We start from the raw sequence: 26,992 nt of genomic DNA, 5'->3' as shown, positions 1-26,992 counted from the left end.
GGACTCTGGCAACCATGCTGCTCACTAGGACCCGAGAGCCCCTGACACAGCCCCCAAGCCCCATCACGGCCTTGAACCCGCCACCCGCCGCCCCGCCCCCTCCCGTGCTAGCCCAGGGGACCCCCGCCCCCCACCCGTGCCTGCTTCCCTCCCCAATACCGCGCACAAGAACACTCGCACAATGCGTGGGTGGGGTGAACCCCAAGGGTCTTTTTAAAAACTAGGATCCCTGGGTCAGAGGTCGGGCAGGAGGGGGGGGGCTAGCAGCCCCCAGCCACAAAGTCGAAGTCCCGGAAGGCCGCCTGCTCGGCAGCGGTGAGGGGCCGCGCGTCGCGGGGTGGGCTCAGCGTGGGGGCCTCGCCCGTGAACTCCTCGTCGAAGTTGCTGACGTCAGTGCGGCCGGCCAGCGTGGGCACGAAGGGTGGCGGCAGGCGCCGGGCCAGCAGGGCGTCCCAGCCCAGCGTCTGCGGGGAGGGAGAGGGTGGGCACAAGGAGGTCCTGGGGGCTGCACGGCGCAGGTGCACGGGGGCGGGAGGAGGGGATGGGCATGAGGGGGTCCGGGGGCTGCATGGCGCAGGTGCACGGGGCGGGGGCTGCGGGGGAGGGAGATGAGGGTATGGGGACAGAATAACGATGGCTGGGGGGGGTCTGGGGGAGGAGCGGCCCCTCACCCTGAAAAACGGCTGCTTTTTGACATCCTCCGCATCGCGCTCACTGGACCCCAGCCGGCGCTCCGGGTTCCTCCGCAACAGCTGGGTGGGAGGAGGAGGAGGGGGCGCTGGGTCAGGGTCTGCCCTCCGGGGGCGGGGGCGGGGGCGGGGGGCGGGGCCCTCACCCTCCGCATGATGCCGATGGCTTCGGCCGACAGGAAGCGGGGATAGCGGACTTCGTCATTGACGATGCTGTCGAACACCTCTTCTTCGTCGTCCCCTGGGAACGGGGACTGGGGCGGGGGATGGGGGACAGCGGCGGGCGGGGCTGAGACGCAAATGCGTGCGCGGACCGCCCCTCCCCCTCCCTGGCTACACCTGCTGCACCTGTGCTAGGTGGCTGGGGCTGGGGGTGGAGGTGCCGCTGGCGCCGCAGGGTAAGTATCCCATTTGTCAGATGTACAAACTGAGGCCGGGGCGGCCGAAGTACCCCACCCCCGACCCCGACCCCCCAGCTCCTGGCTGGCGGGGGCGGGGGAGCAGCTTCGTGGGGGATGGGAGGGGTCCTCACCTCGCCAACCAGCATCTCGTAGAGCAGCACCCCTAGCCCCCACCAGTCCACAGCCCGCGTGTATGACGTGTCCGTCAGCACTTCCGGCGCCAGGAACTCGGGGGTCCCACAGAAAGTGCTGGTCCGGTCCCCATAGCCCATTCCTGGGGGAGGCCATGGGGGAGGGGGCGCTGGGCTGCAGACTCCACCCCTCCCCACCGTCCCCAAAGCCCCCAAGCCCCGGCTGCAGCCCCTCACCCTCCTTGCAGAGCCCGAAGTCTGCGATCTTGACGTAGCCCTCGGTGTCCAGGAGCAAATTGTCCAACTTCAGGTCCCTGCGGGGGCGGGGCAGAAGGGGCGGGGCGTGAGGAGGGCAGAGGGGCGGGGCGCGGAGGGTGGGGCAGGGGGCGGGGCACGAGGAGGGTGGGGCAGGGGGCGGGGTGCAAGGAGGGCAGGGGTAGAGGGGCGGGGCTGAACGCACATAAGCACGCAGACCCCGCCCAGCGGGCGTGGCCACGCATGCGCTCACCTGTAGACGATCTTGTGTTCGTGCAGGAACTGCAGGCCAAGCACGACGCAGGCCGAGTAGAAGCTGCAGACGGGGCGGGGGAGCGAGGGGGCTCAGGTGGCTGTGAGGACGCCCGGGGTGGGGGCGGGGGGCGCAGGCGGCTGTGAGGACGCGGGGGGGGGGGGCGGGGGGTGCAGGCGGCTGTGAGGACGCGGGGGGGGGGGCGGGGGGCGCAGGCGGCTGTGAGGACGCCCGGGGGGGGGGCGGGGGGCGCAGGCGGCTGTGAGGACGCCCGGGGGCGGGGGCTCGGCTCACACAGCACGCGGCTCGGAGAACACGTCACTGTGGATGTGCAGCATCAGGTCCCCACCCGGGGAGTACTCCAGCACGAAGCACACGTGCTCGGGCGTCTGGAAGCAGCCGAACAGGTTGACCAGGAAGGGGTGGCCGGCGCTGGTCACGGCCGCCAGGATCCGCTTCTCGCACATGAGGCTGGGGGCGGGGACAGACATCAGTGCATCCCCTCCCGGTGCTGGGCGACCCCCCACACTCCGCTGTGCAGCTTAGGGCAGGTGCCTTGACTTCTCTGAGCCTCGGGGCTGCTGCGGGGGGCGTGTGGGAAGCCCCAGTGCGCGCTGGGCCCAGGGCACGGAGGCGACTCAAGATCCCCGGGGGTCAAGCCCCGGAGGTCCACTGGACTTGTTAGGCAGAGAGGGCCCGACGCACTAGAGGGCAGGCGGGGCTGAGAAACGCGGACCCCCCCCCCCCCAGCACCTGGATGCAGCCAAGCCTGAAGGTGGACCTTCCAAGCCTTCTCCCATCCGGGCCAATAAACTCCTTTATTTTAAGCCTTTCTGACTTGGGTTCTCCATCATTAAAGGGGGGTGGGCAGGGACAAGTCTCGCATGCCTCTCACCTGGGCAGAGTCGTTCTGGGACTCCTGGTGAGGCAGGTCAAGTGGCTTCCCCCACCTCACCCCCGGGGATGCCCCGAACACAATGGGCAGAGGTGGGATCTGAACCCAGACCCCTGACCCCGAAGCAGAGGCATGGGGGGACGCCATGTACGGCCGGGGACTGTCATCACGGGGTTACTGTCCCTGCTGTCACCCAGAACACGGATGCCCCCAGAGGGCCAGAGCAGGGTCCCCACCTCTCCACCTCATCCCGGGCCACGATGTCCCCTTTCTTCAAGGCTTTGATGGCGAACAGCTCCCCACTGGACCGGAATTCGGACAGCAGCACCTGTAACCACAGCGGCACTGAGTGGCCGACCCGGGGGACCCAGGGGTGGAAATGGGGGTGGGGCCTGGACTCGCTGGGGGCCCCGCCGCCCATGCCCCCGCCTCACCTTTCCAAAGTGACCGCGGCCCAGCACCGCCAGGAACTTGAAGTCCTCAAGGCTCAGGGGCGCCTTCCTCAGGGGGCTGTGGAGAGAGGGTGTGGGTGCTGGGGGCGGGGCAGCGGGCTGGGGCGTGTCCCGGGGTGCAGGGGCAGGGCTGTCACCTGCACAGGGCGGGGCCTGGGGTCTCCTGGGTCTCCAGAGGCAGCTCGGGAGTGCTCGAGGCTTCCTGGGTGGGGGAACTCTGTAGAGAAAGGTCCGGGTGAAGGCAGGTGGGGTGCCCCCCTACACAGAGGGGTCCCCCACAGTCGGCCGCTTCCCTCTCTGTCCTCTCCCTCACCTCCTTACTCATGCCCCTCCAGCCACAGTGCCCCCCCACCCCATCCCGCACTCTGAACACAACAGACACCTTCCTACCCCAGGCCCTTTGCACGGCTGCTCTCGCCCTCAATACCTGCATGGCTCCCCCCCTTCCTGTAGTCACCTGTGCAGCGCGGTCGGCTAAGTGCCACAGGGAATGACAGGACCCCTCAGCACGCCCCACCCCCTTCTCTGCCTTCCTCTCGGGAACATTTCACACGCCACATATATTTCTCCCCAAATGCCCACAACAGCCGAAGCTGGGAGCTCCATCCGGGTCTCCTCCCACTGTGGGTGGCCGGGGCCCCAAATACTTGGGCCATTGTCTGCTGCCTCCCAGGATGCGCATGGCAGGGAGCTGGAGTCCGGAGCCAGAGCCAGGACTCAAACCCAGGCCCTCCGATGTGGGACGCAGGTGTCCTGACCATGAGGCCACAGCTGGGACGCCCTGGCCACGTGACAACACAGCCCTCAGGAGGCTCCTGGAATCCCCAGTGCCAAAGAAACTCGCCTACTTTGACCAATGACCCAGGCTGGGGGGGGGGGGGGCGCTCAGCCACCACCTGTGACGCCTGCAGCCCCAATGCACCTGCCGGTTCAAAGCCGGGCTGCTCCCTGCTGATGCCGCCGGAAAGCGGCCGCTGATGGCCCAGGTGCTGGGGCCGGGGCCGGGGGCAAGGGCGGCTCACCAGGCCACTCGGGCTGGAAGGAGGCCCTGGCGGGCTCTTCTGGGGGGAGCCGTCCACATCCGCGCTCAGGTTGAGCTTCTCCAGGGACACGTCGCTGCGCAGGTGACACAGGGAGAGCTCAGCGCCCTGGGATACCAGGAGGGGGCGGCGGGAGCTCCAGGGCCGTCCTCCCCGCCCTTACCCTGCAGGCCGGGCCTCGGATCCCGGGGGAGCCCCGGGGCTGAAGGTGCCGGTGGCTGAGGCGGCATTGGGGATGAGCCTGCGCAGGAGCCGCACCCACGTGGCCACGTCAATGTTCAGCTGCCTGGCACGCTGGAATGCCTTTCCTGGGGCGGGGCGGGGCGGGCGTCACTCCCGAGCCCCCCTCCCCTCTCCTCTCCCCTGCCCCAGCCCCAGCCCGCCTGCTCACCTTGCTGCTTGGAGAAGATCTTCTTCTGCCTTCGGAGCCGAGGGATCCGCTCAATGACCGGGTTGCGGAACGTGACCTGGGGGAGGGGCCGGAAGGTGAAGACCCCGCCCTTGCCCCCCCCCCCGCCCCGTGGCGGGGGAAACCCCTTTGCAGTGCGGGTGGATGCCCACCCCTCCCTGGGTTGGAGGCTCAGGCCCCAGGGCAGCGCGGCCAGAGGGGGGTGCTGCCCCAGGAAAGGATGACTGGTCCCCGAGGCTGGGAATGAGCTGCGGCCACACCCCCAAGCCCATCTCGGACTCTAGATCAAGATCGCAGGGTGGTTGCGCAGGGCTTAATCCACAGCCTGTGACACTTGCATCCCACATCCGCACCACAGGTTCGAGTCCCGGCTGCTCGGTTTCCCAACCAGCTCCCAGCGAATGCGCCTGGGAAAGCAGCGGAAGACGGCCCAAGGGCTGGGGCCCCTGCACCCAGGTGGGAGACCCAGATGGAGCTCCTGCCTCCTGGCTTTGTCCTGGCCCAGCCTGGGCTATGTAGCCATTTGGGGAGTGAACCAGCAGGTGGAAGAGCTCTCTGTCTCTGTCACTCTGCCTTTCAAATACATTGCCAGGGTCCCCCCGTCACACACGGCCCTGACTGCCCTAAGCCTGGTCTATGACCAGCGGTATCACCTGCGACCCCTCTGGACACACACGTGATGGAACTTTCCAGAAATGCATGCTACGGCATTTTTCTGGGCATGCATATGGTGGAACCTACTGGAAATGCATGTCACGGAATTTTCTGGAAACCTATGTCCTAGGCTTTTCTAGAAACGCACACCATGGAACTGTCTGGAAGTGCATCTTGTCAGACACACAGACGCTCACTGAACCTACGGAGTCAGAAGCTCCAGGGTGGAGGCCCGGGCGTCTATGTTGCACATGCCCCCCCCACCAGCCCAGTTTAACTTGACAACAGCCACAGTGCTGATGCCACAGGATTCCGGCACCAGACTGACCCGGTCGCCGTGGGAAAATCAGATTTATGGAAAATGCAAACGCTGGTTTCCTGGGCCCTGGCGACCACATTGTGCACGGAACCATTGCATGAGCAGCGTGGCCCCATGAGAACTCCAGGGCTGCACGGTGCTTTCCACACACACTGCCAGGGAGCCTGGGAGGGCGGTGGGAGGCCGTCCGGACCCGGGCCTCACTCCGCTCCACCCGGTTTGGGCCGGGTGTCCTGATGGAAGCCCCCTCCCCAACCCCTGCCCCCAGCCCTTCTCCCTCTCCGTGGGGCTTGGGTAACTGAGGAGGGGTGTTTGTGCACAGGGAGGGGTGTGCATGTACACACGCTTACAAAGATGTGACTTCATAATTGCTTTAGGGGGTGGAGGAAGGGGCTACACAGTGGCGCAAAAGCAATGTGCACTCAGTACAAAAAAAAAACCCGAACGGGACTTTTTGGGAGTTCAGATCTCCGTCCGGGAGGCAGTGTGTGTGTGTATGGGCTCTGGGTTTTCCTTACACAACCGGGCAGTGGCCATGAGCGGCCTCTCCTGGGCAGCTGCTGAGGGCAGGAGGTGGACCAGTCCTCGTGCTGGGTTAAGGTCAGGGGCTGTCAGTGCAGCGCGGCCGGCTAAGCCGAGACCCAAGACCTGGGAGGCTGGCATCCCACAAGGGGTCGGCTGCTAGGCTTCCGATCCAGCCCCCTGCTCAGGTACCTGGGAAAGCAGCGGGAGATGGCACAAGTACTTGGGCCCCTGCACCTGCTGGGGAGACCCAGATGGAGCTCCTGGCTCCCAGCTTTGGATTGGCACAGCTCCAGCCATTGCAGCTAATTGGGGAGTGAACTAGCGGATGGAAGACCTCTCTCTCTCTCTGTAACTCTGCCTTTCAAATAAATAAATTTAAAAGACCAAAATACAAGGCTGTCACAGTGGGGACGGGGGGGGGGGGGGCGCTACTGGCATCCGGACCAGAGACTCAGATAAACACTCCCACGATGCACAGCACAACCCCACCGCAAAGAATGACCCAAGTCCCAGAGTCAAGGGTCACAACCTCAACCACACCTTGCCACCTCTCTTCTGTCTCAATGAAATTGTGTGATTTCTATTTTTTTTTTAATTTAAATATACCTTGCATCAGAATCACAGGCCACCCCTCCCCAGGGGCGGGACAAGCAGGAAGCACTTTCACAGGGTCAGAGGTCAGGGGTTGGGCTGTACCTCGGCCAGCAGGCAGCCCTGGGGCTCCATGTCCAGCTGCACCTCGTGTCTCTCGTTGTCCAGGAAGTCCTCCAACTTCAGGAACTTCAGGGCGCACAGGCCCCGCTGGTCCCGCCAGAACACGGCCAGCTCCAGCTCACGAGCCTGGGGGGCAGAGGATGAGGGACGGCGCTGGGGGTGCCCCAGCCCCCAGCCCTCCCCCTGGGCCCTACCGACCCCCAGCAGGGGACGCACCCGCTCCAGCTCCAGCGTGAAGCTCTGGTCCCAGGCGCTGGGGCCGCACGGCTTCCAGGACGTCCGACCGACCACCATGTTGTCCAGTTTGAGAACGGCGCTGACGTCACCTGAGACGGGGTTGGGGGAGTGGGCGGAACGAGTCCCGTGGGAAGGGTTGGCGCTGCTCGGAGCACTGCCCCCACCCCCACCAGGCTACGCTAAGGCCAGGGATCTGATTGGCTTTTGTGACATGGTGTGAGGTAGGGATCCAAATTCTTTTATTTTTTTAAAGATCGATTTATTGGGACTAGCCCTGTGGCATAGCAGGTAAAGCCGCCGCCTGCAGCACCAGCATCCCATACGGTCACCAGCTTAAGTCCCGGCTGCTCCACTTCCGATCCAGCTCTCTGTTATGGCCTGGGAAAGCGGTAGAAGATGGCCCAAGTCCTTGGGCCCCTGCACCCATGTGGGAGACCCAGATAGAGCTCCTGGATCCTGGCTCCAGTCTGGCCCATTTTGGAAGTGAACCAGTTTATAGAAGACCTCTCTCTCGGCCGGCGCCGTGGCTCAACAGGCTAATCCTCCGCCTTGCGGCGCCGGCACACCGGGTTCTAGTCCCGGTTGGGGCACCGATCCTGTCCCGGTTGCCCCTCTTCCAGGCCAGCTCTCTGCTGTGGCCAGGGAGTGCAGTGGAGGATGGCCCAAGTGCTTGGGCTCTGCACCCCATGGGAGACCAGGATAAGCACCTGGCTCCTGCCATCGGAACAGCGCGGTGCGCCGGCCGCAGCACGCTACCGCGGCGGCCATTGGAGGGTGAACCAACGGCAAAAGGAAGACCTTTCTCTCTGTCTCTCTCTCTCACTGTCCACTCTGCCTGTCAAAAAAAAAAAAAAAAAAGAAGACCTCTCTCTCTCTCTTTCTCCCTCCCTACCTCCATTCCTCTCACTGTCTTTCCTCTCTCACTCCATAACTCTGACTTTCAGAGAGATTTTCCACCTGCTTGTTCAAATGGCTGCAAGGGCCAGGGCTGGGTCAGGCTGAAGCCAGGAGCCAGGAGCTCCATCCAGGTCTCCCATGTGAATGGCAGGGGCCAAGCACTTGGGCCATGTTTGGCTGCTCTTCCAGGCACATTAACAGGGAGCTGCTAGGACTCGAACCAGCGCCCGTGTGGGATGCCCGTACCATAGGCAGCAGCTTAACTCACTGCACCACAGCCCTGCCACTGCTGCCTCTCCCCGCCTCCCCTCTCCCCCCAGCTAAATTCACTTTCTAACTATACAGAAGTCTCAACGATTTACTCTGAAGTATTTACCCCAGGAAAATGTACACAGGCAAACATTAGAAGAAGCATAATCTAAGGCTCACACAGTGGCTACGAAGCAGAAACAGCCCAGGTGGTATTAGCAGGAAAGTTAGCAGGTGCACATAGAAATCGGAAATGGACCAACATCTGAAACATTTTGAGCGTGGACACAAAGTGAGAAACTCCACACCAGAAAATTCCGTGTCCTACGCAGTATTACTTGAAATATTGTAGAAGGCCGGCATGGGGTACAGGGGTTAAGCCGCTGCCTGGGACGCCAGGAGCCCATGTCACGGCACTGTCTCAAATTCCAGCTCCAGGGCTTCCGGTCCAATCCAGCTCCCCGCCAGTGCAGCTGGAGAGGTGGCAGGGAGGGCATGTGGGAGACCCAGATGGAGTTCTTGGCTCCTGGCTTTGGCCTGGCCCAGCCCGGACCATTGCAGTCATCTGGGGAGTGAACCAGTGGACGGAAGCTCTCTCTCCCTTTCTTGCTCCATCTCTCTATCTGGCACTCAGCCTTTCAAATAAATCTTTCAAAAAATAATAAACTGTTACATAAAGTTATTCAGGCTATGTGTAAGCTAAAGTGCATATGAAATAAAGTGGGGGCCGGCGCTGTGGCATAGCGGGTAAAGCTGCACCCTGCAGTGCCGGCATCCCATATGGGTGCCAGTTCGAGTCCCGGCTGCTCCACTTCCAATCCAGCTCTCTGCTATGGCCTGGGAAAGCAGGGGAAGATGGCCCAAGTGCTTGGGCCCCTGCACCTGCGTGGGAGACCCGGAAGAAGCTCCTGGCTCCTGGCTTTGGATCAGCTCAGTTCCAGTTATTTGGGGAGTGAACCAGCAGATGGAGGACCTCTCTCTCTCTGTAACTCTGCCTCTCAAATAAATAAAATCTTTAAAATTTTTTTGAAAATGTTTATTTATGTAATTGAAAAGGAAATTCTCCAGCTACCAGCTCACTCCCCAAATGTCTACAACAGGTGGGGCTGGGTAGGGCCAAAGCCAGGAGCCAGGAGCTCCATCCGGGTCTCCCATGTGGGTGGCAGGGACCCAGGGACTTGGGCCATCCCCAGCCACCTCCCAGGCACATTAACCAGAAGCAGAGCCCTTCCTCCTCAAACCCAGGGACTCTGACCAGGCTGCCTGCTCCCCGTGGTGTGGTGTGTTCCCTTCTGCACCAGACACTGCCTCGGGAAGTATCTAATCTCACCAAACTGAAACATTGTTCCCATTCAACACTCACTTCCTGTTCCCCAGCACAAGATGAACCCCTGGCAACTCCCACTCTCCTTCCTGCCTGCCTAAAGTGGGCCATGATAGGAATCTCCTGTAACAGGATGCATAGGAACAGCCTTCCAGGCCCGGCTGATTGCGCCCTCCTACGGCAGCACGTGACTGGATTTCCTCCCTTTCTGAGGCTCAGCCGTGCTCCATTGTCCATGGATGGCACAGTTTATCTGTTCATCCCTGCGCGGCTGGCTGTGGCTTCCACCTCTTAGCTACTGTGTGTCGCGCTGCTAGCGATATAGCAACATGGGTGTGCAAACGGCTCTCTGAGCCTCTGCTTTCAATTCTTTTGGGGTCTTCTGTGATGCCAGCATTCTATAAGGGCGCCGGTTTGAGTCCTGGCTGCTCCACTTCCGATCCAGCTCTCTGCTGTGGCCTGGGAAAGCAGTAGAAAATGACCCAAGTCTTTGGGCCCCTGCACCCATGTGGGAGACCCGGAGGAAGCTCCTGGCTCCTGGCTTCAGATTGGCTCAGCTCCGGTCATTGTGGCCAATTGGGGAGTAAACGAGTAGATGAAAGACCTCCCTCTCTCTCTCTCAATCCCTTTCTAAAAGAGAGGTCTTCCATCTGCTGGGTCACTCCCCAACTGCCCACAACAGCAGGACCGGGTCAGACTGAAGCCAGGAGCCAGGAACTCCAGCCAAGTCTCCCACCTGGGCGGCAGGGGGCAGACGTGGGCCCTCACCTGCCACCTCCCAGGGTGTACGAAGCAGGAGTCGGGAGCGGAGCTGGGGCTTGAACCCAGGCACTGGGATGTGAGATGCGGGTGACCCAAGCGCCACCGTAACTGACGTACTAAATGCCCGTTTTTTTTGTTTTGTTTTTGTTTTTTTTGGCCAGTAGTCATCCTAGCAGGTGCAATGCGTCCCTTTTTCAAAGTTACAAAAGCAGGCACCCCTTACGGCACCTCCTCCTGCAGGGAAAGCCCCGCCCACTTACTGCTGCTCTCAGCTTCTGATCTGAGGCTGCTCCGGCCACTGAGGCTCCCGCTTCGGCTGTACAGGCCCCGGGCCGGGCGGCTCAGGAACGGAGGGCGGCTGTCGGGGGTCCCGGGTCCTCCGGTCGAGGGCGGCGGGTTCCAGGGGATGGTTTCTGGGAGGTCCCTGCAGCCCACCACTCGTACCTCTAGGGTCCCTGTAGGAGGAGTAGGCTCAGTGGGGGGGGGGGGGAGAGGGGGGCGCAGGTGGGGCAGGCTGGGGCAGGCACACCTAGAGGTCGCCAGCATGCCAGGGCGAGCAGATGGCGTGCAGGGCTTAAGCCAGGGATGGCTGTGCCCGGATGTAAGATATGGGCCAGGCTGAGGTGGACCACAGAAGCAAGGTGCAGGGCCCAGGCCCCGGTGAGCTCCGACAGGTTAGGACGGGGGAGTGCAGGGTCCGACTCGGGGTGGGGGCAGGGGGCTGACGTGAGATCAGATTGGAGGTGGAATGGGGGGGGGTCTCGAGGGGTGGGGAGTCAGGAGAGAGGCTGGCCTGGGGGACTAGGAGACGCAGGAGGAAATGTCTAAAATCGGAGGATGACGCGAGGCTGGGGGACACCTGGGATCGGGGTGAGTCAGGCGGGTGGGGGCGCGGGGCTGCGGGGCTCCGACACCCCGGGGCGCACCTGTGAGCGGCGCGGGCTTGCACAGGGTACTGTAGTGCGTGGCGGGGAAGGGTCCGGCCAGGAGCGCGCTGAAGGCGGCGGACGAGGCCGCGGCAAGCTCCTCCCGCACCAGCCGCCCCTTGGGGTGGTCAGCGGGCAGCTCTGCCAGCCTCCGCTCCAGGGCCTCCCGCAGCAGCCCCAGCTTCTGATTGGACTCTGTCAGCTTTTCCTGGGCCTGAGGGGCGGGAAGGAAGAGGCTAGGGCGGGGCCAGGCTTGCCCCGCCCCTTTCTGGGCTTCCTTCTCCCTATTGGCCTAAACAGCCACTTGGGGCCCGCCCCTTGGTTACGCCCCCCTCGTCTAGCCTTCCCGCCTCCTGTGCGGAGGTTTAGGACTAAGCCCCACCCACCCTCACTGAATCTCCACCCCTTACTGAGGAACTGACCTATTGGGCTCCCTTCCTGCCCGAGGCCCCGCCCTTGCTGAAGCCCGCCCCTCCGGTGCCTATTAATACAGAGACTCCGCCTCTGGCTCCGAGGCCCCGCCCGTTTCCGCAGCCTCACGGCTCCCATTGGCCCTCTCCCAGCCGAGGCCCCGCCCCGCAGCCCCGCCCCGCACCTCGCTGACAGCCTTGCGGTCAGGCGTCTTGGCCGCACTGAGCAGGCGCAGCACGTTCTTGGCGCCCTCGGCCACCGCGTGCTCCACGCGGAAGTGGTGGCGCAGTTCCTCGATGCGCAGCTCCGCGGCCCCCAGGTCCGGACCCCCTGCGGGCGGGAAATGGAGTGGGGGGGCCCACACTGAGCTGTCACCACCAGGCAGTCACCCGTCACAGCCAGGGGAACCTGGGACCGCACCGTCAGACCCTGCCCCAATCCACATGCCGAAGCCCCGGGCGTCCCCGGTGGGACGGTCTGCAAAGCCCCCAGGCTTCGGTGACGTCACACAGGGACCGCGCTGATGACATCTTGCAGGCCTGGGGAGACCTTTTCCGCCCCCTGGTGGCCATGTAGGGTATTTACAACATCGTTCGCCGGACCATGCAGAATGAGCAGCTTGAAAATTAGCTGTGGCACAAAGCCGCCGCCCACTGTGCTGGCATCCCAAATGGACGCCGGTTCGAGTCTCGGCCGCTCCACTTCCCATCCAGCTCTCTGCTATGGCCTGGGAAAGCAGTGGAAGATGGCCCAAGTGCTTAGGCCCCTGCCACCCGCATGGGAGACCCTGATGGAGCTCATGGTACAGGGTCACGAGTGGGCTGCCGGCGAGGCGCTCACCGTGGGCCTCGTCCGCGGCCACCTGGCTCCCCAGCTGGTCCGCCTGCAGGGCTCGATGGAGCTGCATGCGAATGATGTCAATCTTGGTCTTGCTATCTTGTAGCACCTGCTGGGCGGTCAGCAGCAGCTTCCGATCCTGGAGGCAGGAGAGGAGGTAGCTGGGTAGCTGGGGTGGGGGACAGGGCTGGGTGCTCTGAGCAGCGTGCACCTTGTGTAAGACGGGGCGCCCTAGAGGATCACGAGGGCAAGACAGCACCCACGTCCACGCCAGTTCCCAGCAGGGACGAGGCAGGGCACGCGCACAGTGAAGCCAAGGGGTTTCGAGGGCTCTGCCACTTTAAGAGCTGTGTGACCGCAGATGGGACCCTCCACCCTTGCTCGGAGTCGGGAGCTGTTTGCTCAGAACCAGGGCTGGAGCCAGGAGGGGCTGTGTTTGCAGTAACTCCAGATGGCGCGTGGGGGGGGGGGGTTCCACGTGGTGTCTACGGGAAATGTGCATAATGGGCACTGGTGGTGGCCTGGGGCTGGGAAAGGAGCGACTAGAGTGACAGCTGAGGGGGTGGGGCTTCTCCCAAGTGGGGGGGGGGAGGCAGAATGTTCTAGAACTAGACACAGGTGATGGTTCTACCATACTGCGAATGGGTCTAACGCCACTGGGTTATATCATAGTAAAATGTATCTAGTTACTTGAAAGGCAGAGAGAGAGAATCTTCCATACACTGGTTCACTCCCTATATGGCCACAATGGCCACAGCTACTCCAGGCCAAAGCCAGGAGCCTGGAGCTCCATCCGGGCCTCCCATGTGGGTCCTGGGACCCAAATCCTCAGGCCATCACCTGCTGCTCTCCCAGGCGCATCAGCAAGGAGCTGGATCAGAAGCGGAGCAGCCAGGACTTGAACCAGCACTGGACGCTGGCACTGCAGGCAGGGGTTTAACCCGCTGTCCCACTGTCCAGGTCCCTGAATTATATATTTTAAAATGGCTAAAAATGGTAGATTTTATGTTATGGGTATTTTACTACCATAAGAAAAAATTCAAGGCCGGCGCTGTGGCATAGGGGGTTAAAGCCTCAGGCTACAGCACCGGCATCCCATATGGACGCCGGTTCAAGTCCTGGCTGCTCTACTTACAATCCAGCTCTTCGCTGTGACCTGGGAAAGCTGTGGGCCTGGGAAGATGGTCCAAGTCCTTGGGTCCCTGCACCTGCGTGGGAGACCCAGAGGAAGCTCCTGGCTCCTGGCTTCGGATTGGCTAAGCTCCGGCCATTGCAGCCATTTGGAGAGCGAACCAGCGGTTGGGAGATCTCTTTCTTTCTTTCTTTCTCTCTCTCTCTCTGCCTCTACTTCTCTCTGTGTGTAACTCTTTTAAATAAATAAATCTTTAAGAAAGAAAGAAAGAACTAGAAGAGAGAAGTTCAGAGGTCCCCAAGAAAAAGACATGACAAACACTTATGGCGGTGCGGGTGGTGGGGGTGGGTGTCAGGCTGGGCAGGCATCTCCAGGTGTCCTGGGGGGGGGGGGGGCAAGAGGCAGTGCCGCCGTGGGGGCTGCGTGTCGCTGCGCACAGCCCGTGGCCGTACCCCAGTGACAGGGGAGGGGGCCACAGCCTCCCCCGCTCCCGGGAGCTGCCTGTGCCCAGCTCCTGCCGCCACACATCAGCAGGATCCCCTGCAAGCCCGACCCGCAGGCACCACTAGAGGGCGCCCCGTCCCCGCCGCCCCAGCTTGGGACCTGCTCCTGGGGTTGTTCATCTGTGCGTGTGCACGCAGGCGGGTGCACATGCAGTGGCCCTCAGGCAGGCATGCGCGTGCGTGCAATAGCGCCGGCCCACCTTGCTACTGCCGTTGCTGTAGGTTTGGATCATGTTTTCCGCCCCCTGCTTCACTTTCAGCTCGATGGCCAGCTGCTTCTCCAGCACCGCCACGCGGCTCAGGTTGGTGGTGGCCGAGCAGGCGGGGCCCCCCGCGCCCGGGGACTCAGGGGCATCTGCACAAGAGGAGGTGGCGGGAGAGTCCCCAAGGCTGGCACCGCCATCTGCCCGTGCCCCCCTGGGGAGGAGGTGCACCTGATCTGCGGGGGAGGGGACATCAGGGCCCAGAGGGGTCACCGGGGAAAGCCACGCCCCCCCAAGGGCCTGAGCCATCATCTGCTGTTTCCCAAGTGCATTAGCAGGGAGCTGGTTCCCAGGCAGAGGAGCCAGGGCGCCAGCACCACAGGCGACCACTTAACCCCCACTACGCCATAGCAACAGCCCCCAAAGTTTAATATCAAGAGTGAGGGTAGGCATTCAGCCTCCCAGTGAAGCCTCGTCCCAAGGCCAGCTCCCTGCGCATGTGCACAGCAGGTGGGGGCTCAAGTCCTTGGGTCCCTGCCGCCCACGTGGGAGACCCCGGATGGAGCTCCTGGCTCCTGATGGGGACCCAGCCAGCCCTGGCCATCGCAGGCATTTAAGGAGTCAATTAGCAAATGGGAGAGCTGTCCTGTGCTGGTTATCTCACTTGCTCTGTGCCAAGTAATTAAAATTTAAAAACAAAGGAATAAATAATGCGCCTCTGGATATTATCTAGGTGCAGGTGTGGCTTGTCTGGGTGTGTGGGTGCAGGTGTGGTTGTGTCTGGATGTCTCTGTCCATGTGAGCAGGTGCACACAGTGTTGTTCTGACTATGGGTCCAGGTATTGGAGTAGACCCCTCTGGGCATGGCTGTGTGTGTCTATGTGGGCTGTGATGTCTGCTCTGGCTCTCGGTGAAGGCTGGGGGTCTCCCTGGGGTTGGTGGCAGTGGGATCAGGCGTGGCGACGGGTGGGCAGGGACTGCCACTGGAACGCCCCGCCCCACCCAGGCCCAGGTCCCGCCCCTGCCTAGGTCCCACCCAGCCCCCACTATGCCCCCCAGCCCAGGCCCTGCCCCTGCCTAGATCCTGCCCTGGTCCCGCCCCACCCCCGCCCCCACCCAGTCCACGCCACTGCCCTGCCCCGCCCCCTCCGGTCACCTCGGGCCGCAGGGTCCGGCAGCACCACGTGCGCATGCAGCTCCTGCAGCTGCTGGTGCAGCAGGTCCAGGCGGCGGGCAGAGCCCCGCAGCAGGAGCTCCACGGGGCCCAGGCTGCGGCCCAGGTCGGTGGTGGCCCGCCGCAGGTTCTCGGCTCCCTCCTTTAGCTTCAGCTCCTTGCGGATCTCCCGCCGCAGCCGCTCGCGCTCCAGCTCCAGCTGCTGCTGCACGCCGGGCGCCGCCAGGTCCGCCCCCGCCAGGCCCAGCTGCTCCAGCAGGGACCAGCTACGGGGCTCGCTCTGCGTGGGGAGGGGACGGGGTCAGCAAGGGCGAGGGACCTCTGACCCCTCCCACCTGGGAGGTCAAAGGGCAGGGCCTGCTTCCTGCCCTGTTTCCCTTCAGATGAGGGGACCCCGCAGGAACAGCCCCGTATTCAGCGGGATGATGGGGGAACAGGTCCCGCCGGCCCCCACCACATCCCAAGGACAAGCTCTGTACCCCAAACCCGAGAGGCCCCAGGACGGGCTGTGTCCCCTTCCTCTCTCCAACTGGGATCCCCAAAAGGCACCCCTCTGCGTCCTAAGGTCCCTACCGCCTCCCCACTGGGAGCCCTGGTGGCCCCAGACTTCTCCCTCCTCTGAGAACACACAACTCAGATCGGTGGCCCCACTCCGCGCCTCTCCTCTCCTCTCATCCGGGCTAAGCCCAGAGGAACCCAGGCAGCAGCCCCCTGCCCACGCAGCTTGGGGTACCCCCTTCCACCTGCCACCCAGCTCCGGGGACCCCAGCCTCCACCTCTGGCTCCGAAGGGAGATCAGCCTCCGCCATCCTGGGTCCAGGCTGAGGGCCCCGCCCTCTTCCTGAACCTCAGCTCTGCCAGGGCCTCTCGGCCCCACCACTTCCTCTTTCCTGTGAGCTCCCAGCACCACCCGCGCCCGGCCAGCTCAGGGCATTGTGGGCAACTGCCCTAGGTTCCCCAGGGCAGACCCGCCTCAATGTGCTGAGAGTTTGTGCAAGGAGTACACAGCGTGCACACTACAAAGTGCTCATGGTATTCACACCCTCGACAGGCGCCCATGGGGGACACAGGCTTCAGGGGATGACTTGGGTGTGCACACGCATTAACACACGTGCGTGCACGGGCATGGGATGCAGATACACAAGTATGTGCGCACTCCCACACCTGCAGAGGTGTGCCTGGACACGGGCTCCTAGGGGTGCACACACACCTGCAGAGGTATGCCTGGACACGGGCTCCTAGGGGTGCACACACTCCCACACCTGCAGAGGTGAGCCTGGACACGGGCTCCTAGGGGTGCACACACTCCCACACCTGCAGAGGTGTGCCTGGACACGGGCTCCTAGGGGTGCACACTCCCACACCTGCAGAGGTGAGCCTGGACACGGGCTCCTAGGGGTGCACACACTCCCATACCTGCAGAGGTGAGCCTGGACACGGGCTCCTAGGGGTGCACACACTCCCACACCTGCAGAGGTGTGCCTGGACACGGGCTCCTAGGGGTGCACACACTCCCACACCTGCAGAGGTGAGCCTGGACACGGGCTCCTAGGGGTGCACACACTCCCACACCTGCAGAGGTGTGCCTGGACACGGGCTCCTAGGGGTGCACACTCCCACACCTGCAGAGGTGAGCCTGGACACGGGCTCCTAGGGGTGCACACACTCCCATACCTGCAGAGGTGTGCCTGGGACACGGGCTCCTAGGGGTGCGCACACTCCCACACCTGCAGAGGTGTGCCTGGACACGGGCTCCTAGGGGTGCACACTCCCACACCTGCAGAGGTGTGCCTGGACACGGGCTCCTAGGGGCGTGCACACTCCCACACCTGCAGAGGTGTGCCTGGACACGGGCTCCAAGGGGTGCTCACACTCCCACACCTGCAGAGGTGAGCCTGGACACGGGCTCCTAGGGGTGCGCACACTCCCACACCTGCAGAGGTGTGCCTGGACACGGGCTCCTAGGGGCGTGCACACTCCCACACCTGCAGAGGTGTGCCTGGACACGGGCTCCTAGGGGTGCACACACTCCCACACCTGCAGAGGTGAGCCTGGACACGGGCTCCTAGGGGTGCTCACACACCTGCAGAGGTGTGCCTGGACACGGGCTCCTAGGGGTGCACACACTCCCACACCTGCAGAGGTGTGCCTGGACACGGGCTCCTAGGGGTGCTCACACACCTGCAGAGGTGTGCCTGGACACGGGCTCCTAGGGGTGCACAGACTCCCACACCTGCAGAGGCTCATGGGCGTGGGCACACTCCCAGGCCTGCCTGCCTGCCTGCCTGTGGACATGCATATACCCGTGAGTGCTGCTAGGGGTCATTCTAGAACCGATTTAGTGCACACACACATCCCCCGCCCAAGTGCACAGAGCCCACAAGCTCTCACACGTAGGCGCCCCTGCAGGTCTCCATGGCACAACTCCAAGGCCTCCAACCTTTGTGACCTGCACACGTCCCTGTGGCCGGACCGTCCCACGCACCCCCTGTCCCCAACTTCCCCTTCAGGGTCAGAACAGCGCGTCTGCTAGGCGGTCCCCCCACCCCACCTCTTCCTGCACAGAGACCGCCCCGGCTTCCTGCTTCCTCTCTGGCCGGCCGGCCAGCGGCTGCTGACCACAGCTTGGAGGCTTAGGGCGCCGGGTGGGCCCAGAAGCGGCTCCCTGAGCCTGACCTCATGAGACAGCATGGGGGGCTGGGGCTGGGACACAAACGTCCCCAGGCCAGCAGCCCACAAACCACACCCTGAGCACGGACTAAGAGTTCAACTACGAGGACCAGCAGTTGCTGCAAACCTCACCAAGGGCAGCTGACACAAGTGCACGAGCTGGGTGCCATTATGAGCCCATTTGCAAGATTGCATAACTGAGGCTCAGAGTAGGGACATTAGGCCCCCATCAAGGTCCTACCGCCAGCAGGAGGCAGGGCCAGGATTTAAAGCAAGAATTCTCCAGGGGTAGGCGTTATATGGTGCACACCTGCATCCCATATATGAGTCCCAGTCGCTCTGTGCTGCCAAGCCAGCTCCCTGCTACGGTGTCTAGGAGGCAGCATGGTGGCTCAAGTCCCTGAGTCCCTGCCACCCACGTGGGAGACCTGGATGGAGCTCCAGGCTCCTGGCTTTGGTCTGACCCTGTCCTGGCCATTGCAGGCATTTGGAGTGAACCAGCAGATGGAAGCTCGCTCGCTCTCTCTCTTTCACTCTCTCTCTCATTTCAAATAACCCTGACCCTGAGCAGGGCCCTTACTCTACTCACTCCACAGGGTGGTCCTCAGCGGAGGGGGCGTTTCCTACCCATGCCCCCACCCCCACCCATGTCCCATCTGGCGCAGGACAGCACCCACCGACAAGAACCACCCAGCCCCAAACATCAGCATGACAAGTGCTTGGGCCCCTTCCAACTCTGCTCTCCAAGAAGCTCCCTCCGGGGTTCAAAGGTCATGAACCCACCGTGACATTCACCCTAAAAGGATTTCACAGCCAGGTGGCTTCCCCATAAACACCCTCAGGAGCCTGGGGCGACAGCACTGGAATTTAAATCTAGGCTTACCTAAGGCCACCCTGGGCCCACCCAGGCCCCGCCCACCCTTCCCACCGCCAAGCCCCACCCAGTCCCCAGCAGGCAGGAGCGGGGACACAGCCAGGAGCAGGGAGGCCCCGGGCAGCCCTCCGGCAGCTCCTCCTCCAACAGCTGAGAGCTGAGAACCAGGGCGGGGCCGGACTGGCCTCTCAGGGCCTCCCTGCTGGGGGTGACTCACTTTTACCCCGGGGTGAGAGGTGACAGGAGAGCCAGCCAAGCAAACCCAGCCATCAGGGGCCCAGTCTGGTGTTGGAGAGTCCCTGCTCCTCCAACCTCCCACCACGGAGCAGGAAGACCCCAGACCCAGACGGCCCACCTCCCAGAATGCCCCTCTTCCCAAAGCAGCTGGGGACCTAGACCCCCATGCCCGTGCCCGCACCCCCCCTCCCCCGCCCCGCGTCCGGAGATTTCAATGCCTTGGGTGTTTCCGGAATCTGGACAGGACATCCGTCGGCCGGACACAGAACAGACAGGCACACGTCGCGTTGGGGACAGAGGGACAGGGCAGCAGCACCCCCCCACCCCAGCAGCCAAGAGAAAGCAATGGACCAGGAGGGAGGGAGGCAGGGAGGGAAGGGAGAAGGGGGAACCAGGGCACGGGTCCAGCCTCATTCCAGAACCACAGCCTCCGTGTGAGTCCTACGTGGTGCTCTGGCAAAGCGCATGCAGGCGCCAGGGGTCTCCTCCCCGGGCCTGGGGGGCAGGCAGGGACCCCGGCCCATCCCGGCGCCCGAGGTCTGACCTTGTGTGCACGGCAACACCAGATACGCCCAGCTCCTTGGCAAGGCTGGCAGGCCATCAACAGGACTGAGGGTGCTGGGCACAGGGGAGACACGGAGGGGGTGGGGGTGGGGGTGGGGAGCAGGTGCAGAGGAGAGAACCTGGTTACACACACGACACACACACGGCCACAGGACGGCGGACTGCAAGGGGAGACACAGCCACGGCTCAGATTTGGGTCACTGAACTCCGCGATGGCCCAGGTCCCCCTGGTCACAGGTGAGTCTGGGAGCAATATGGCCCCCCCAAGGAGCACAGGGAGAATGGGGAGGGCTGGGTGGCCAGCTGATGCCAACCACGTGTCTCCGTGAGGGTTTTGGGGGGGCAGGGGGTCCCCTAAGGGACCACAGGTAGGATCTAGGCATAGGAGCATCCCGGAATGGTCCACTTGGACACTCCCCCCAACCCCCGCACCCTGCCCGACCTAAGGTCTACCTGGAAATCCACACGGTGTGCGTGGGGGTCCCCAGCCGCGCCCCCCACCCCGGTCTCCTGCCACCCCGGACCTAATGAGGTGACTCGGACACTTCCGCCAACAGGTGCCAATCTGGATGGCGTCCGGACCATGGTAAATTAGCTCCGTCCCGAGGCGGAGGTGGCAGCGCGGGGGAGGGGCACGGCCCGGGCGGCCTCCACCCCCCTCCCGAGGCACCGGGCCAGGCACCTGTCCCAGGTGGAGAGAGCGGCACCTGCCAGAAACCGAACGCTGGGGAGGCGGGAGTGGGGAGGTAAGGGGGATGGAGTCGAGAAGAAGGGGGTCACATGGCCAGCCACAGACGCCCCCGCCCCAAGGACCACCTCCAACGCGCCCCCTCGGATTCCCGGGGAGGCGCTGAGTTTGGGGATGCTGCGAGGGCCTCCAGACCGTACCCCAGCCCACCCCCCCCCCCCGGCCGCCCCGTCCGTACCTTCACCTGCCGAGAAGGGGGCCGTGCTGGCTCCACGGTCCCAGCCCGGGGAGGGGGCGCCGGGCGCTCGGGAGGCCCCCGCCCTCGCCGCCCGGCTCCCGGCGTGCCCGGCAGCGTGCGGCCGGGGGTCCCCGGCGGCGCCGTCCGCTCGCCCCGCGGCTGCGGACGCAGGTGCGCCTACCTGCACGGCGTCGCTGGCCATGTCCTCCTGCCGCCCGCCAGGGGTCCCCGCGCGGAGGGAGGGGCGGCGAGCGGAGCGCGCGTGCGCTCCGGGCGGGGCGGGCAGGGGGCGGGAGCGGCGCGACCCTGCCCCGGCGCGCGGCCCGCTCCGGCCTGCTCGGCTCCGGCCCCGCCTGGCCAGGCCGCCGCCGCGTCCGCGCGCGCCGCGCCCTCCGGCCCCAGCGGCCGGCTCGGTCACGTGACCGCCGAGGTCGGCGCCCGGGGAGGGGGCGGGGCCGGGGGCGGGGCTCCCGGCGGCCCCCGGGGCTGCGGCCCCCACCCCACCGCCAGCCGGGAGCGCCTCCTCCGCCCACTACCGCTCGCTTCTCGTGCCTGGGTCCCGCGCCCTCCCCGCAGCACAGCAGAGCGCGCCGAAATCCTAAGGGCCGGGGGGTGGGGGGGGCGGCGGAGGTCTTGGGGGGCCTGCTGGGACCCCCTCCTCAAAAACAAAAAAAGCAAAGACTTGAGCGCCCGGTGCAATTTGCAAGCTCAGGCCGCCTGGACCCGGGGTTCTCCATGCAAGGGTGCAGCCCCCACCCCCATCTCCACCGCTGCCTGGACAGATGGAGTTCAGATCCCAGCACCCCGTGCCGCGGGGCTCCCCCAAACCCCTTCAGGGCGCCTGCTCCTGTAACAGGAGGAAGATTTACTCACCTCTCGGGTGTGGGTAAATTAAATGCGGCCGTGCATGCCAAGTGCTGAGAAGACGCTAAGTAGCTGGCCTCCCTCGAAATGTCACGGTCTTTATTGTCTGTTAAAAGGCTTCGAATTCTCCGGCGGCCTCGGCGGCCCCTGGGGCGGCCGAACCTCAGTTTTCCCCCTCTGTATAATGGGGCATCAGACTCTTTTTCTTTTTTTTTTTCAGAGTCGCTGAGTGCGGAGCGGTACCCGAGCAGAGGGTGCCAGGGGCGGGCAGCGGAGCGTGCAAACTGGGTTCGTGGCCGCCGTGGGATAAACCCTCACTCACTCGTCGGAATCTTGCAGGAAAGGAGCCGGACCTGGATGGGTCCCTGGGGGCTTGCAGGCAGGGGGTGGGCTCCCCCCTCCCGCCCCCCCCCCAGGCATCCGCTTTGGGTGCGGGTGCCTCGGCCCCGCGTGGGGTCCCGTCGTCCCAGGGGACCGGGGCGTGGTGTTTGCTGCCTCTCTCTGGAGGGGGTTTGGGAGACGGGTTTTATAAAGGAGGCTGGTGCAGCCCCCAAGGAGCCCAGGAACATAGCCAAGTCAAGGCAGGACCCTGCTGTCCCTGGACCACCTGACTCAGAGCAAATGTCCCTGGAAGCCGTCAAGACTGGGGGCATCAGCCCGCCCCTCCTCCCCACCCTCCCCTCCCCTCCCCTGTCCTCTGCGTGTTTGCTGATTGAATGTAGGAACTCTGCAAGCCCCTTTTCCTGAAACTAGGAAAGTTGGAAAAGTCCCTCGCCCCGAGCATTGACCCAGGCTGCTTTTGCCTTCTGGCCCTTGCCCTTGGGGGGAGGTGGCGTCTCTCCCCAATCCTTCCAGCTCTACCTTTTTTTTTTTTTTTTTTTTTTTTTGACAGGCAGAGTGGATAGTGAGAGAGAGACAGAGAAAAAAGTCTTCCTTTTGCCATTGGTTCACCCTCCAATGGCCACTGCAGCCGGCGCATCTCGCTGATCCGAAGCCAGGAGCCAGGTGCTTCTCCTGGTCTCCCATGCAGGTGCAGGGCCCCAGCACTTGGGCCATCCTCCACTGCCTTCCCGGGCCATAGCAGAGAGCTGGCCTGGAAGAGGGGCAACTGGGATAGAATCCGGCGCCCCAACCGGGACTAGAACCCGGTGTGCCGGCACCGCAAGGCGGAGGATTAGCCTGTTAAGCCACGGCGCCGGCCCCAGCTCTACCCATTTGACACATGGGGAGAGCAAGGCACTGTGAGGTTTCCCAGCAGCGTCAGGCCCCTGTCTCCCGCCTGCCAGTTTCCAAGCTGCATCCCCCGCCCAGAGCCCAGCCAGGGAGACCTGCCAAGTTCTCGCTCCACCCTTTAGTTGGAGTCGTGTGCGGGGGCACTTCAGAGGCACCTGGGGACAAAGATGGCTCTGGCACAGTCTCCACAGGGTCGGATGGCTGCCCCTGTGCATCCCCCTGGCCTCTCTGGCCCCTCTGCCATCCACTCTGGGACTGATGCCACAGCCACCACCTGCCTTTCCTTGCCAGAAATCCTTTCTCCGGCTTCCCAGCAGACAGGATTAGCTTTGCCAGGCCTCTCGGCTTTCCCCCCAACCACAGGACCTCTGCACTGGCTGTTACCGAGTTTGCAAGGCCCCTCCCATCCCACCCCTCACCCACACGCCCAGCTGGTCCCCTGCTGCTCATTTAGACTTTGATATCTGAATGTCACCTTCTGTGGCACGCATTCAGCCTGTGGTTACAAAGCCACACCCCCACACTGGAGCACCTGGGTTCCACATCTGGCTTCCCGCCAATGCCAATGCAGATCCTGGGAGGCAGCGGTGATGATCCAAGTCATTTGGTTCCTGCCACCCCTATGGGAGACCTGGATTGATTTTCTGGCTCCTGGCTCTGGTTGCAACCCAGCCCTGGCTGTCGGGGGCTTGAGGAAGGAAGGCACTTAAGGGTGAATGGGGGGGTGGGCTGGTGCTATGGTGAAGCAGGTAAAGCCCCAGCCTGCAGTGCCGGCATCCCATAGGGAAACCGGTTCAAGTCCCGGCTGCTCCACTTCCGATCCAGCTCTCTGTTATGGCCTGGGAAAGCAGAAGATGGCCCAAGTGCTTGGGCCCCTGCACCTGCGTGGGAGACACAGAAGAAACTCCTGGCTCCTGGCTTTGGATTGGCGCAGCTCTAGCCGTTGTGGCCATCTGGGGAGTGAACCAGCAGATGGAAGACCTCTCTCTCTCTCTCTCTCTCTCTCTCTCTCTCTCTGCCCCCCACCCACCTGCCTTTCAACTACATAAGAGAGTCAGGAGTGCCCAGGCTGAGACCCCCGGGGAACTTCCTCACTCTCTGCCGTGTCCCCGCCAAGGGACTCTGTCCAGGTCACCTGCGCGGCACCTGCAGGGACCATATTCCAGGGTCCCAGGGTCCCAGTGTTCCAGGGTTCCGCAGCCTCTCTCTACCGCTTTTGGCGCTGTCAATCTTTTTTTCCTTTTAGCCATTGTGGGGGTGTGTCTAAGATCTTTTTTATCTTAAAACATTATGAAATGAACCAAGCCAATACGACAAATGTTAACATTTGTTCGTCTTCGGTTGTGGGTGTACTTGAAGAAGCTCTGATTTTTTTTTTTTTTTTTCTGTAGTTCAAATTTTGATTTGGGGGGATTTTTGGTTTTTAAAAAATCTGCTTTCAAAGATGTCTTTAAAAATTTATTTGAAAGGCAGAGTGACAGAGAGGGAGGGGCAGGAAAAAAAAAAAAAAAAGAGTGAGAGATTGTCCATCTGCTGGTTCACTCTCCAAATAGCTGCAGCGGTTGGGACAGGGCCAGGTTGAAGCTAGGAGTCAGGAGCTCCATCCAGGTCTCCCACGCAGGTGCAGGGGCCCACGGACTTGGGCTGTCTTCTACTGCTTTCCCAGGCCATAGCAGAGAGCGGGATCAGAAGTGGAGCAGCCAGGACTCAAACAAGCGCCCCTATGGGACGCCGGCACTGCAAGGCAGTGCCTTTACCTGCTATGCCACAGCACCGCCCCTGCTGGTTCGTTTTAAGCAGAAGTCTACTCCGCGGTTGTCCGAGGCCTCCTCTCCCCCAAGGGACTCGATTCCCCCAAGCTCAGCGCCCACCTGCTGCCCTGTAGCTCCTCTCTCCCCCACACCCCTGGGGGGGGGGGATTCCCCAAGGTGCCTAACTTTGGCCTCGGGGTCCATCAGTGAACTTGAGCCGGCAGCCGCTGCCCTCCCAGGGTGCCCACTGGCAGGAGGCAGAGCCAGGACGCTGCCCTGACCACTGTGCCCCACAGCCCCCTCCCCGCCCCTGCCCCAGGCAGCCTAACTGAGCTCTTGGACCCCCGGCCAGCTGCGTGACCATGAACCTCTCTGGCCACCGATTTGCTAATGACCCTCGTATCAGCGGCCCCACGTGCAGATGGACTGTCGATCTCCACAGGGCTGAGTGAGGCTTCAGTAGAAAACGGTTCAGGGCCGCCCAGGACCCCCAACACACGGGAGCTGCGGTTCAAGGCTGCTCCCCACGTGGCTCAAGGACTTGGCTCCCTGCCAGCCACGTGGGAGGCCTGGAGGGAGCGCTGGGCAGAAACTGACAACTTTTAGAATTTTTTCGAAAACTCGTGGGAGGAGGGACCCAGGGGTTTCAGGGAGTCTCAGCGCTGGCCCAGGCTCCCTGTGGGATAAATCCCCCGTCCCCCAGCTCGCACCCCAAACCCCCAGATGGACTGAGCTCCAACAGTGCAACACCCAAAAACATTTTGTTGAGCAAAGGCGTCGGGGAGACAAAAGCCCAGGTAGTAACTGGATGCTATTCACGCGAAATCCAGAGAACAGGCTAAATTCCTCTACAGTAGTCACTCCCGGCCCCCAGCCCCCCGCCACGGAAGACGCCGAGGCCGCACGCTGGTGCCAACTTCGCAGCCTTGGTTCAGTAAGAAGCCACACTGAGAGAGGGTGCGGCACGTCTTGGGTTGCCAGTACCAAACATGGCGGCGCCCAACTTGCCCCAAACCCAGGTCACGTGACAGCGCACGCGCCGGTGCCCGGCTCAGTGTGCTTCCTTAGGGCGCGCCTACTTTCACATTGACCAATGAAAGCGAGCCGTCAGGCACACCCTGTTCTTTTCTTTACTAATAGCGTCCAGACTCCTCCCGCACGACCCAATCACCGCTTCCCACTCTCTTGAGTGACATGTTGACTGTCCAGTGAGCTGAGGGCCGCGGTCTTCCGGAAGTGCGGCCGCTCGTGTGCGGGCGCGCGGCAGATAATCGGAGTCGGGCGTCTTTCTTCAGAGCGTGCGGAGACGAACGAGGAACCAGATGAGCGGCGCTCCTGGGCGCGGGGCCCCTGTGCGGGGACATCGGGCAAACGGGCAAGGGGAGACGCTTGGGGGGGTGGTGACGGCGAACACGAGGAGAGAGCGCGGGTCGCGGCGCCGCGCTCGGGGGCGGGGCAGGTGGCCGTTGGCGCTGGGGCGCGTGCGCCGGGGGGCGGGCCCGCCTTTGGCGCGCACGGCCGCTTCCGGGAGCCGGGTGTCATGGCTGCTGGCGGGCCGGGCGGGAGTTACGGGGGTTGCTGGGGACTCCCGAGCGCCACGGGAGCTGCGGAGCGGCTCAGCCTGCCGGCCCTCCTGGGTGCTGCTGCCAAGGGCCAAAGCCCGGAGGAGACGGAGATCCGTGGGATGCGGATGGGGGGGGCCGCCGCGCCCGCGCACCTGCCGGCCGCGTCCAGCTGTGGCTTGGGCTCCCGCTGGCTGCGTGAGGAGTGGCGGTGGGGGGACGGCGAGACCCACCGCCGGGTGGGCCGTGCTGCGGGGCGGACGCCGCACACTGGAAGTCACGGCGTGGAGGCACACCGCAGAAATCACGTTCTCTCTTTTTCTAATAAAAAGATTTATTTTGAAAACCTGAGTGCTCCCGTCTGCTGGTTCACTCCTCAGATGGCCCCAGCAGCCAACGCTGGTCCAGGCCGAAGCCAGGAGCTCCCTCCGGGTCTCCCACGCGGGTGCAGGGGCCCAGGGACTCGGGCCATTCTCCATTACTTTCCCAGGCGGGTTAGCAGGGAGCTGGATCGGATGTGGGACTCGAACCCGCGCCCCATCGGAGGCCCCCGTGTTTTTTGTTAAATTTCCGTGAAGGAAGGCTTGGTGTTCAGATCGTGTGATGGCTCCAGTCCTCGGGTCTGCCACCCGTGGGGGAGACAATGGAGGCCGCAGCTCCTGGGTTCAGCTCAGCCATTGGGGGGGGGGGGGGCAGCGCTCTGATCCTGTGGCTTCTCAAATCAAAGTCTTGTTTAAAGACTGGGGGCTGGGGGCTGCATAGGAGCTGGCGGGAGAAGACACTTGCACCGGGCTTTGTGGGCAGGCAGCTATCAGGGGTTTGGAGCTGGGCGGTGGTCGCCAAGACGGGCACCAGTTTGGGCAGGGTGGTGCTGGATAAAGCCCAGCTTGGGCCCCTCAGACTGGCCGGAGGAGGGCGT

General features: G+C 63.3%; 1 protein-coding gene across 2 annotated transcripts; it reads right to left on the bottom strand.

Annotated features, from left to right (window-relative positions):
- Window positions 1-182: 182 nt before the first annotated feature.
- PKN1 (protein kinase N1) lies at window positions 183-20,939 on the bottom strand. 2 transcript variants are annotated; one of them, XM_062178692.1, is made up of 22 exons: window positions 20,845-20,939; window positions 15,375-15,672; window positions 14,216-14,370; window positions 12,384-12,519; window positions 11,728-11,873; window positions 11,133-11,346; window positions 10,467-10,661; window positions 6,954-7,063; window positions 6,720-6,863; window positions 4,508-4,583; window positions 4,280-4,424; window positions 4,099-4,192; window positions 3,214-3,293; window positions 3,059-3,134; window positions 2,861-2,952; window positions 2,024-2,200; window positions 1,730-1,792; window positions 1,459-1,535; window positions 1,222-1,364; window positions 836-943; window positions 672-752; window positions 183-464 (listed from the first exon to the last, which is right to left on the bottom strand). In XM_062178692.1, exons 1-22 carry the CDS (start codon window positions 20,863-20,865, stop codon window positions 261-263), a joined length of 2,835 nt encoding a protein of 944 aa, XP_062034676.1. In that variant the 5' UTR covers window positions 20,866-20,939; the 3' UTR covers window positions 183-260. The 2 variants fall into 2 exon arrangements, with proteins under 2 accessions (XP_062034676.1, XP_062034675.1); XM_062178691.1 differs by lacking the exon at window positions 20,845-20,939 and adding an exon at window positions 19,718-19,789.
- Between the last annotated feature and the right edge of the window lie 6,053 nt (window positions 20,940-26,992).

The sequence above is a fragment of the Lepus europaeus genome, chromosome 20 (assembly GCF_033115175.1).
Source record: "Lepus europaeus isolate LE1 chromosome 20, mLepTim1.pri, whole genome shotgun sequence".
NCBI classification, from domain to species: Eukaryota; Metazoa; Chordata; class Mammalia; order Lagomorpha; family Leporidae; genus Lepus; species Lepus europaeus.
Note: the sequence above shows the minus strand (reverse complement) of the source record. Positions and strands in the feature narration are given on the sequence as shown.

What these genes read in the sequence shown, in the direction of transcription:
- PKN1 (XM_062178691.1), bottom strand. Translation starts at nt 19,774, where the DNA reads ATGGCCTGCCAGCCTTGCCAAGGAGCTGGGCGTATCTGGTGTTGCCGT. An exon ending in GATCTTCTCCAAGCAGCAAG is followed by an intron (nt 4,425 to 4,507) that starts GTGAGCAGGCGG and finishes GCCCCGCCCCAG; the next exon opens with GAAAGGCATTCCAGCGTGCC. An exon ending in GCCCGGGATGAGGTGGAGAG is followed by an intron (nt 2,201 to 2,860) that starts GTGGGGACCCTG and finishes CCCCGCCCCCAG; the next exon opens with CCTCATGTGCGAGAAGCGGA.